Genomic DNA, 13,020 nt, shown 5'->3' with positions numbered 1-13,020 from the left:
TTGGAAATTTGAGAATGATGTTCTGTCCAATGTCAAGACAAAGATTCTCAAATGTTGTATCCAGGAAGGGTCCTGCTATTAGTGAAGATTCGTTCAAAAATATGTTTTTAATGCAAACTCTACGCGTTTCTGGTTTTGATGGTTTTATAGAAGATGATGCTTTGGAAATTCTTTCCCATTTGAAAACTTTGTCTCTGAAGAACAGTTATTTTGGGAATATTAATTGCATATTTGGATATTTGAAGGGTCTTATGGGGATTCCTGTAGGATTGTTCCGAAATTTAAGGGAATTGAGGAATTGGATCTATCTAGGAATAAACTAACAAGTATCTCGAAATATCACTTCAGTGGACTAACTGACCTCGAATTTCTAGATCTTAGTTGGAATCAGATACGATATATGGGCATAGATACCTTCTCCAAATTATTTCATCTGGCATATATCAGCCTCAGTGGGAATTATTTACATTTTTTAGGTGATGAAACCTTCAGAAAGAATAAAAAACTCCAAACTGTTTTGATAGATTATAACGCCAACCTTCACTTGGCTGACTATTCTTTTGGAAAACTAAAAAGTCTTTCCAAAGTAAACTTGTCTAGCTCAGGATTGGAGATCATACCAGAGCATGTATTTGACAACTCTCTGAATCTTGAAATTTTGATACTGAATCGCAACTTTCTTCAAATATTACCAGAAGGAGTGTTCAACGGGCTCCAGCAAATGAAGAAATTGGATTTGAGTGAGAATAGCATCTCTTTCATATCAGATAAAGTTTTTTCCTCCTTGAGCAATTTGGAGGATTTGAATTTGAGATTCAATCAGCTTTCTGAAATAAACAGTGTGATTTTCAGTAAAACAGTTAATCTAAGACATCTCAATCTGGCTACAACAAAATCAAAACAATTTCTCTCTTCGCGTTTCGATATAGTAAGAAAATGAGCAGTTTGGATTTGTCTAATAATCTATATGAAATGAAGTATGGCAATGATACCAATCCATTTTTGCACTGCGATGAATTGAAAAAATTGACACTGGAGGGAAATCTCATTGAAGATTTTCCATCTTCAATTAAGTACCTGAGGGAGCTGAGAATTCTGAACCTGAGGCATAATAATATTGAAAAGATTTGGGTGAGTACACTATTTGTTATTAAATAGTTTTTTTTTTATGATGTTTTAACCATTTGTGATAAGTGGTTCCACAGTATTTGGAAATGTTCAACTACGAGATACGTAAAGCCTTTGATCAAGTAAATCATGATGTGCTTTTGCTAAAAATTAGTAAATTGGGTTGTCGAGGAATTTTCTTGAATTGATTAAAAATTACTTGAGAAATAGATATTTCATTGTTAAACATAATGGGAACACTTCGGGAAAATTTTATGCTAATTCCGGTGTTCCTCAGGGATCAAATCTAGGACCTCTTCTATTCTTATTATTCATTGATGACTTACCCTCGGTCTTACATCATTCACATTGTCTGATGTTTGCAGATGATCTCAAAATTTTTAAACGTATCCAGAATGTTAGAGACTGCGTATCATTGCAAAAAGACATCAACAACATTGTGAATTGGAGTTATACTAATAAGTTATTTTTCAATATAAAAAAATGTTATACGTTAACAATATCCCGTTTGAAAGATGTGATCAAATTTGAATATCATATGGATGGAGAGGTCCTGGGTGAAAAAACCGAGGTGAAAGACTTAGGCATTACTTATAATAGTACTTTTTCCTTCACAAAGCATATAATGGTATTAGTAAAATCTGCAAATCGTATGTTGGGATATTTAATGAGACAAACGCGTGAATTTAATAATATAAATACAATTAAATTACTCTACTATACTATAGTTAGACCAAAACTGGAGTTTGCTTTAATAATTTGGACAGGAGAATACAAAACTACTTCAAAAGAAATTGAAAAGGTTCAAAACAAATTTCTTCGATATCTCTATTTCAAAAAATATCATAAATGGCCCGATTACAATTTAATACGAACATCACGGCTAAGGAGCGAATTCAAAATATTATCATTAGAACAAAGACGCAATTTGTCAGCCCTGATATTCATATATAAAATAATTAATAATCGAATTGATTCCCCCGAAATCCTACACTTGATTCCGTTTCATGTCCCTTCACGCCGTACTCGACATACAATTATGTTCAATATTTCTGTGTCAATATCTAGCACTAGATCACCTCTCGCAACCATGTTGATATTAGCTAATGAATTCAATGAAATAACGGATATTGATTGGTCTTTACCATATTCCAAATTCCGTAACACAATACTGAATAATATACTGAATATATCTTCGTGAAAATTAAATCTATCTAAATCTGTACCCCAACAGTCTTTATAGTAGGTACGTAATAAAAATATATTTCTTTTTTGAATTGAATTTACATTGCATATATTGTTAATAATAGGAATCCATGTAATAAAACTTAACAAGTTTGTATGGATCAAATAAATAAATAAATAAATAAATACAATTTCAGTACCAACGTATCGTAACGCATCGTATTAGAATAACGTTTCATTCTGTTTGTCTATTAGCTAAATACAATGTAATTGTATTCAAGTATACATATAAACACTCTTATTTGTGATTTACTCTTATATTCTTTGAAAATTTTTATACAAATTAATATTTCAATGTAACCTCAGTTTTCACTGTTTGAAAATAATAATAGTACCAAACAACATGGTTTTATGTATACATACTCATAACTATTGAAAAAGTCATGTATAAAGGAGACCGATGTAAAATGGGTACATGGGCAGCAATTGACTCTCTTCTTATTTATTTTTTTTGCAATTATTGAGATTCAAAACTTTATGTAAAATTCTATTTTATATATAAGTTTCAATGACTTCATTAATGACGATTCTTATAGCATAATTTTGCAGGAAAAATCACTCTGGTTACATCAGTACTTGTTACCCAAATGACACTGTCATATTGAGAAAGGGAATATAAATTGAATCAAATGAAGTTAATATTATAAGTAGTTGTTTACAGCTGATTCTCGGCCTCCCCCCACCACTATGACGTATTAATTGCTTTTTTTATTGGTTGTTGTTTGGTGAAGTTTTTTTTGTTGTGCAGTGAAGTCAAGGCGTTGTGACCTTGAAGTGTCTGGTGCATGGATCGTTCAGATTTTTTTTTCATATGAGATTTTGTGTGTTTATGTGTGTGTGTAGGAGAATGCACGGTACAGGGTTTCATCATGTGCTTGTTTGTCTATGTACAAACATACGTCTGCATACTTCGAAGATCCTCCAAGTAATAAATGCTCCATCGGTGTTAGGGCACCAAGTTAGTAGTGGAGTGACGTCACAGCAATAACCGTTCAACGGCTAGAGAGCGACATGTTCACTCCACGACGTGTGGCAGAGTAATGCGTATTCATCGGTCTGCCCTCACCTCTCCTGAAGCGATGAAGGTTCGCTCTAGCCCCGCTATCGATGGTGACACAACGGCAGCCGAGGACTGTTTGCCTAGCGTCTACCCTCTCCGAGACCGCAACGACCACTGCTTGCTCGTATATCGACATCTGTTATCGCATTCAGTTGGGAGGTAATCTTGGCGCATGTAGTTGAGAAGTGGGGTTGGCTATGACGTCTTGACGGGTCCTATCAGAGTGTATTTAAGAAGCGTACGAGTGTTGGCTATGTCAGTTTACATCAAGTGAGTTAGTGAGAACTATTATATAAAATGTATTCCTGTGACTGTGGTAAATCTTTCACTCGTAGTGATAATCTTCGTCGGCATCAGCTCCAGAGTTGCCAAGGAGGGCCTGCAGTGAAACGGGTGAGAGTGGATAATGCAACACCTATGTATACGTGCAATTGTTGTAATGTGACAATTCCTATGAGCCAAGTGAATTCTCACCGAAGAACCATGAGTCATAAAAATAATGCATGTGTTCAATTGTCTGACGGTGTTCAAATTATAACGAATGCATTCAATTGCCGCATTGCTACATACAGGGTGGAGAGTTCGATTGTAACCAGTGACTACATTTCATTTTTCAATAAGATTAGGCAGAAGGTCATTGAATTACTGGAATCAGCCATCAGGATCCATAAAAGCATCAAGGTGAATATGGAAGTTTTTGGAATTATATTCTTCAGACTGATGATTCGAGGGACACGAAGTCATTTAATTCCCAAAATAAAATAGTGGACCAATCTTCAGATTTGAATGCTGTTTTTGATGGATTCCGTGATGTAATTGTGGCACAAACGACTGAGTTCCAGGATCGTGACTCAGGTATTTATTTTTTAAAAATTTCAATAAGATTGAATAGTAATATTTTTTTTTTTTATAATTCAGGTTGGACTTGTGAAAAAATATTGTTTCTCGAGGTCAACATTAATAAATACAGTCCACTGGAAGGACGTTCATATGTGAAGCTGCCTCAATGTATTCAATGGAAGAAAGCTGTTGTGAATGTTCGTAATGAAGATCAATATTGTTTTGCTTGGGCTATAACATCAGCATTATATCCTGCAGATAGTCGAGTGTCCGAACTTACGTCATATCCACATTTTTCCACTGTTTTAGATGTCACAGTATGGATTTTCCGGTTAAAGTTAATAATAAGAGTATCGAAATATTCGAAGATAGGAATGATATTTCAATTAATGTTTACGGTTTAGAGAGTACATTTGAGAAGGGTAAAATGAAGTATGAAGTGATTGGTCCATTGCGATACTCACAGAGAAGACTCCGGAGACATGTCAATTTGTTGTTTATAACTGATGACTCCGGTAATGGTCACTATTGTTGGATCAAAGATCTTTCAAGATTAGTTTCTAATCAACTATCAGCTCATAGACAGAAAAAATATTTTTGTGACGGATGTTTGATATATTTTTTCTGATGAGAGATTGCTTTTACGTCATAATATGTATGATTGTAATCACATTAGTACCACAACACCAACTACTAATTTAAAGATCAATAAATATGGTAGAATGGTTGCGGAAAATAAACTAATGTTTGAAAACTTTGAGAGGCAAATGAGGGTGCCATTTGTAGTGTATGCTGATTTTGAATCAGTGCTTAAACCGATTCATGTGAATGAGCCAAATCCTGGAAGTTCATACACGATTAAAACATTCAAACATGCCCCATATTCATTTGCTTATTTGATAAAGTGTTCATATAATGATGATTTGACAAAATTTGTTACATATAGGGGTGTAGATGCAGCTCAGAAATTTGTGAGTAGCATTGAAGATGATTTGAAAGAGATACATGAAAATCATCTCAGAAACCCTAAACCAATGGATACACAAACTGTCGAAGAAGAAGAACAGTTTGTTGCAGCCAGAACTTGTGGTATATGTAATAAAGCATTTACTGATGGTGACGTCAAAGTAAGAGATCATTGTCATGTCACAGGAAAGAAAAGATCACATGCCGCTCACTCGAAATGTAATTTAAATTTCAAAATACCAAACTTCATACCTATCATTTTTCATAATTTAAGTGGTTATGATTGTCATTTATTCATAAAAGAATTGTATAGGAATAAAGAGAAAGTTGATGTTATCCCGCAAACTAAAGAGAAATATATATCTTTCACGAAGCATCTCTTTACACACAGCTATACCGATAAAGATGGTGTGGTTAGGAAGAATTATCTCAAAATGAGATTTATCGATAGTTATAAATTTATGACTAATTCGTTGGAGAAGTTGGATGCAAACTTGACCTCCGATCAATGTTTGGAGATGCACAAACATTTCCCACAAATTGAGAAATTCAATTTGATGAGACAGAAAGGTGTATTTCCATATAGTTTTGTTGATGACATTGACAAATTGAATTATCCATTACTTCCGACAAAAAATCAGTTTTATGACACACTCAATTGTGAACATATATCGGAAACTGATTATGATAGGGCTAGAAAAGTTTGGAATTTATTCGAGTGTCAGAATTTGGGGGAATACTCTGATTTGTATTTGAAGTCGGATGTATTGCTACTATGTGATATTTTTGAAAACTTCCGCACCACAAGTTTAGAGATATATAACTTAGATCCGGCACAATATTACACTGCACCTGGATTATCATGGGATGCCATGTTGAAGTTCACTAATGTTGAATTGGAATTACTAACTGACATTGATATGATTCACTTTTTTCAAAAAGGTATACGAGGTGGAATTAGTCAATGTAGCGAGAGGAAACATATAGCAAATAATAGATTTTTACCCAATTATAATCCCAACGAACCTTCCACATTCATTACATATTTAGATGCAACAAATCTATACGGTCACAGTATGTCACAACCTCTACCAACAAGTGAATTTACATGGTTGACACCAAATGAAATTCTTAATCTCGATGTGATGGATGTGAGTACTGATAGTCCGTATGGGTATGTATTTGAAGTGGACATTCATTATCCACAAGAGTTGCATGATAAACATTCTGACCTTCCATTTTTAGTCGAAAAAATAATACCACCTCGTACACAATCGAAAATTCCCAAATTAATTCCAAATTTGAATGATAAAAGAAAATATATTGTTCATTATAGGAATCTACAGCAAGCTGTCAAAAATGGATTGATTGTAATGAATACACATAGAGTATTGAAATTCAAACAATCATGCTGGATGAAACCCTATATAGATCTTAATACTGAAATGCGTAATAGGTCTAACAACAAATCTGTTAAAGATTTCTATAAACTAATGAATAATGCGGTGTATGGAAAGACAATGGAGAATGTAGATAATCGAATTGATGTTAGACTCGTTACACATTGGGAAAATATAAAGAAAAATATAGGTGCCAGCACTCTCATAGCCAAACCAAATTTCAAAAATTGTTCAATTTTCACTGATAATTTCGTTGCCATTCAATTGGGTAGAGTGAAGGTTCATTACGATAAACCATTATATTTGGGATTTTCCATATTAGAATTATCTAAAACAGTCATGTATGACTTTTTCTATGGATGCATCAAACAACACTTTGATGAAAATGTCTCTTTACTTTACACAGATACCGACTCGCTCATTCTTAAAGTAAACACAGAAAATTTTTATGAATTCATAAAAACTAACATAAGTAGATTTGATACATCCAATTACAGTATAGTTAACCAATTCAATATTCCAGTAACAAGTTCAGTCTTGGGTAACTTCAAAGATGAATTTCCAAATGATCCAATCATGAGTTTTTATGGTACAGGTGCTAAAGCATATTATGTGAAATCTGTTGATGGTGAATTTAAGAAAGCCAAAGGGGTTAAACGATCTGTAATAAAGAATGAATTGACATGCGAAGATTATCAAAAAATCGTCGAACAAGGTGGTATGATATTCAGAAAGATGAATTCATTTAGAAGCGTGTTACATGATATGTATACTGAATTAAAAAATAAAGTTGCATTATCATATCACGATGATAAACGATTTATCATTCCGAATACTACCCACACTCTTCCTTGGGGTCATAATGATATTGAATTTTATGAAAACGATCCAAATGAGAACATTCGTTGGATAAGTAATATTATTCAACAATCACAATCTCAGGAGACTCCATTGGATCAATTGATTAATTTATTATCTGCCGAGATCAATGATTGAAATATCATTCAATATCTTCAAAACCGGAAAATTCAATATTGATATTTATGTAGCCATTTATAATTAATAATATATGATAGAAGTAATGTGATATTAATGTATTATGTATGTATGTATATGTATTACTGTAATGAATATAAAATGATTAAAATTTTATTTGTATTATTTCTATTTCCCTAATCAATTACTGCAATATATAGTATAATGTAAATGACAGAAATATCAGTTTGAAGAGAATCATCGTAGAGTGCACAATGTCTAAAACAATCGATAAGTTTGGTAGAAAAAGAAAATGGGGTGGTAATGTCATTCGAGGTCCTCCTGGGAATGGTTTTAAATTAACAAAAGATGGTCATTATGACATGCAAAGGAAAATATTGAAAAATACAAGTGAACCAATTGACAAGAGTGATTGTGTAACTGTATCATATCTTGAGGGAAATTAATGGAGCAAAGGAAGTTATACTTCTAGCCCTACAAGCTGCAATACAATCCACAATAGGCAATATTGCTCGGGACGCCCGGCAAGCATTTAACGATAAAATTGCAGAGGCTCGGATAACTTTCACTCGTAAATTTGACAAACTTACAAGTGATGTAGACATAAAAATGTCTGACATAACAGCGTCTACAAATAAAAAATTTGATGCTATGTCAAACATAACAGGGACTACAATGAAAAAGTATGATGTACTGGAACAGAGAGTTGAAGTATTGGAGAAAAACCATAAAGAAGTTTTGGAGAGAAACTATAAAGTCAGGCCATCATCATCAGGTGGACTGGGATATCCAGGACTGAACATTAATCCAAATCATAGAATAATACAACCAAAACCAAAACCAACTGATGATGTATTAATGGAACCAACATGGTGAATGTATTCCCTCGTTAGGTTAGGTTAATAGCTACGTTAGGTTAGCTGCATACTTACGTTAGGTTAGGTGTTAGGTTAGTATTCCCTCGTTAGGTTAGGTTAATAGTTACTGTAGGTTAGGTTAGGTTAGGTTAGGTTAGGTTAGGTTAGGTTAGGTTAGGTTAGGTGTTCGGTTGCATAGCGGTAGGTTAGCGTACTAGGTTAGGTTACGTTAATACATACGATAGGTTAGGTGTTCGGTTGCATAGCGGTAGGTTAGCGTACTAGGTTAGGTTACGTTAATACGTTAATACGTTAGGTTAGGTGTTCGGTTGCATATTATGTTACGAACGCGCGCGCGAAGAGGGCGTAGATGTCTCTCCAGATGTCCCGCCTACCTGGGGCCGGAGGCCCCACCCACCTGGGCGGAGCCCAGGCAGTGGGCGGGGCCCGTTAGGGCCACGCCCCCCCCCCCCCCCCCCCCCCCCCCCCCCCCCCCCCGTCGCCACCAACTTTTCGGATACCCCGCCCCTTTCCGAAGCCCCGCCCCCTTTCCGAAGCCCCGCCCCTCCCCTCCCCGAAGCCCCCGCCCCCCGACTCCCAACATTTGCGCATGTACGCCCCTACCCTCATCGCGCATGTGCGCTCCCACCATTTTCCCACCGCTCACGCATCGAAGTCGATACCCTCCGGAGAGCACTCCACAACATTCAGTTCGAGAAGTCATCTCATCGAGAGCAGTCCACTCCACAACAAGGCAGTACGTTCCAACGACCAACTTGATATTTGAGTAAGTAAATTAGGAATGTTATTTTTATATCAACTAACTTTGTATTATTTCTTCTTTTTCAGAATGGCAACCAATACACAGGAGGTGAATAATGCTGTGGCGTCTATTCTGCCGGTGTCCGCTGACCAGGAGGAGGCAGCATCTTCGAGAGCGGTGACGGTTGACCAGCCAACCACTTCGCGTTCGCGAGTTAGGTGCAGATCTTCTAGCCCTGACTTATTCGAGGAGGAGGAGGAAGTCAGGGCTGTGAAGAAGGTTTGCCAACGACCTGCAGCAAAGGTTGGTCCTATTTCAAAGTACCGAGCTACTTGCAATAGGACTAATCCTTATGCAGGTAGTTTTTCGACCTCTCGTAAGAGGCCTCCACACCAGCAGCAGCACCAGCAGCAGTGGAAATTCCGAGGAGTCCTTCTCCGGAGTTGGTGATATTGTCGCCGTTGGTGACGCGACTACCACCGCTGCCAGCGACACCGGCGGATCCTGAGGTGTTGGTGCCACAGCCTATCGGAGAGGTTAGTGAAAAGATGAGTGTTTTTCTCTGCAGAGATGCAAGAAAGCAGAACGAGCTGCCCGATCTAGCGAGGCCGAGTTGGTTACCATGAAGCGACAAATGGCTGAAATGGATAACCGACGGAGGGAACTCCAAAAGGAAATGGCCGAAATAGATCGGAATTATGCATCTCTGCAGGAAAGGTGTAAAGCAAAGACCTCTTCGATAGAGCTGTACAAAAAAGTAGTGACAGTTATGGACACTCTTTTTGTAGATGAAGTGTAAATGTAAGATTAGTTTTAGGTTAGTTAGGAGTATTTAATTATGGTAGTTTTAAGTTTATATTTGTTAAGTTTATATTGAATAAAGGAAAAGGAAGTGAAATAAAGGGTGTACACTGTTTTTTGGTTTGGTACACATTGAACAATGCGATGGTTGGAGCATTTTTTCTTCACTTCCTCTTATTATCATTATTATTTTTTTATTTCAATTCCAAGTTCTTCTAGACAAATACCTCACATCAATTTTTGTGTTCTCTAATCACTTGTAAATAATTTCATGTGAAGAAAATTTAAAAAATAAAAAATAGACATGTTTCATAGTGAAATCGACAAGTATATTTCATTTGTATTTTATCCATTCAAGTATCTCTTTCATTGAATATGTCTTATGTCACTTTGCAATTTACCCCTACTCATTGAATATGTCTTATGTCACACACTACAATTTACCCCTACTCAATGTTCCACTCCTCTCCCACTCCCTCTCGAAAGTATAAAAGTAGAAATCATCTGATGAAACATTCAGTTGATCAGCTAGCATCGAGATGGAACCCGATTCAACCTCCGAACCCTATAGCTGCCCGGATCAGGGGTACAACTTCAATTACTGGGATAACAGCCAGGTACAGGTTGTCTCTTCCACCACGGAACCCCACAGTCCGCCATACGAATACCGGGATCACGACATCAGGATGCAAGTTCAGCATGTCACTGGCAGTGACGAAGGACACTTGGATGACTCGGAATATCCAGATCCTGACGGATGGTGGGACCCTGCTTATGATGACATTGTCCCAATGAGTAGCGACGACGACGATGATGACGACGACGACTCTGGTGATGATGCTGATGACGAGCTTGACGTTAGACGTCCTCCACCATCCCCTATCCTCATCGAGGATAGTCCTCCGCCATCCCCAATCCTAATCGATGATGATGTCCTCAATTCCGATGATGACATATAATCATCTACTCGTCCATCATTTCCTTTCCTTTCCTTCCACGGAGTACACACTTTTTGGTTGGTGTACACGAGGCACTGCGAGGCTGGGGCAGTGTCTTCCTCCCTTCCTCTCCCTCTTATTAGTTTTTTTTCCATAATAATCACTAGAATTTCTCCTAATAATCGCTCAGAGTTTCATTCTTGATGTTTTCGAATCTCAAACACTGTTCTACATTTCACCCCCTCCATTTCATTTCTTCCAATATAAATATAGCAACAATCCCAGTTCTATATCATTCTTCCACAATGTCGAGTACAGGACCCATCCAAGTACATGAAATAGATTCAACGTCTGATCATTTGAGTACAACCTTCGCTCAATTTCTGCAGCGAATCTATGATCTTCCTGATGATTTCGCAGAACGAGTGGAACAAGGTATTCAGGACGACATAGATGCTGTTGACGATAATAATGCGGATGATGTGATTAGTATATCATCTGATTCAGCTGATTATGACGACGACGACATCATGAGTATATCATCTGATTCAGATGACTACTATGAGGATGATATCATTAGTATATCATCTGATTCAGATGACGATACCATAATTATTGTTTCTGATGATGAGGAGCGTTAGTCCATATCATTGCATGGATTAATAAAAAAATAACAGCCCTTTTCAGGGCTACAATTAAAGACTGAAACAATAAAAAAAATAGCTCTTTTCAGAGCTACCATTATACTTTCAAACAGAAACAGATTCATACCATTGTTAACATTATGTTAACATTATAATCTCAAACGAAATATATGTATGTGAAAGTATTCATCATTATATGCATATGAATGATTGACAAATGCCAACTTCAACTTTCATTTAAAGTAGTACTCATCATATGCATAGATATTCAATGACTATCAAATTCCAAATTTCGACTTTTCAGTCAAAGTAGTAATTTATTTGTCATATAATGTATAGATATTCAAAGACTAACAAATTTCCAACTTAGACTTTTATTAATCAAAGTATTCATTTGTCACATAATCTATGAATACTAATACAACTAACTACTGTTTGTGTGAATAATGTAGCCCTGAAAAGGGCTGTTGTTTTTTTTTTGACCAGTAGGTCCACGGTTATTGTGCCACAGGTTGGACATTATTACATATAATACATGTAGATACTCGGGTGAAGTTTGTTAGTGGCCTCTCGCAAGCTTCACACCAATTCTGTCCCATTTCCATAATTGAGACAGTGTTGTGGGTGTTGACATGGGCATACCACCCTCCATTATTGTTTCTATGCGAATAAAACCGAAAGCAGCACCAACATAGTTTTTTGTTCTCTCCATCTATTGTGCTGATCAATACGTATGCATCCAATGCACAATACAAATCCAAGGGATCTTCCAGTGTCTCACTGACATTGAGTGTTCGCATACCGATCCTCATAGCACCATCACCTTCAGTTGTGTCAGCTTCTATCCCTTCATCATCTCCTTCTTCATCCATGACCCTCTCAAACTCCATCACGTCATCATCTTCGTCGCTTTGGTTGGCCTCGTTTTCAACTTCGTCTATCTCATCTTCATCGACTCCAACATCTTCTGCTTCAACTATTACTTCCTCTAGCGGAACATTGACATCCTCATCATCTGATTCGTCTATCCAATTGTTTTCATCAACAGCAGCTATTCTATTTAATGCAGCATTTATTTTTGCAGAATTCATCTTGTTGTTGTTTGCTCACAGTTGTAGAGAGTGAATGAATGAACTCTAGGTTTGCAAGTCAACTTATATAGGAGGTGATGCGACTCCCACTTGACTCGTTTAGAGTGGAATAGTAGGAGAAGTTATCCCACTATACTTCCACATGATGTTGATTTGTATAAATAGAGATCGTAGGTATAGGAGAGAGCATTCAGAGTTTCTGTAAGTCATCTCTTTATATTTCTAATCGAATTAGTAAAATGCCGTTTCCAAAAGAGTGGAATGAAAAACCAAAAGTGTGTGTCTACCCAA

At 36.6% G+C, this 13,020-nt stretch overlaps 1 protein-coding gene across 1 annotated transcript; it reads left to right on the top strand.

Annotated features, from left to right (window-relative positions):
• Positions 1-226: 226 nt before the first annotated feature.
• LOC111504276 (uncharacterized) lies at positions 227-1,129 on the top strand (the record flags this gene model as incomplete). Its single annotated transcript, XM_023158794.2, has 1 exon — positions 227-1,129. A coding segment is annotated over one exon (714 nt), but the record flags the coding sequence as incomplete, so codon positions are not given.
• Positions 1,130-13,020: the final 11,891 nt, after the last annotated feature.

This window comes from Leptinotarsa decemlineata, unplaced genomic scaffold, assembly GCF_025532065.1.
Source record: "Leptinotarsa decemlineata unplaced genomic scaffold, Ldec_3_MD MMD2_tig00001621_RagTag_RagTag, whole genome shotgun sequence".
NCBI lineage: Eukaryota > Metazoa > Arthropoda > Insecta > Coleoptera > Chrysomelidae > Leptinotarsa > Leptinotarsa decemlineata.
The sequence above is the reverse complement of the archived record's forward strand: the minus strand, read 5'-3'. Positions and strand labels throughout refer to the sequence as shown.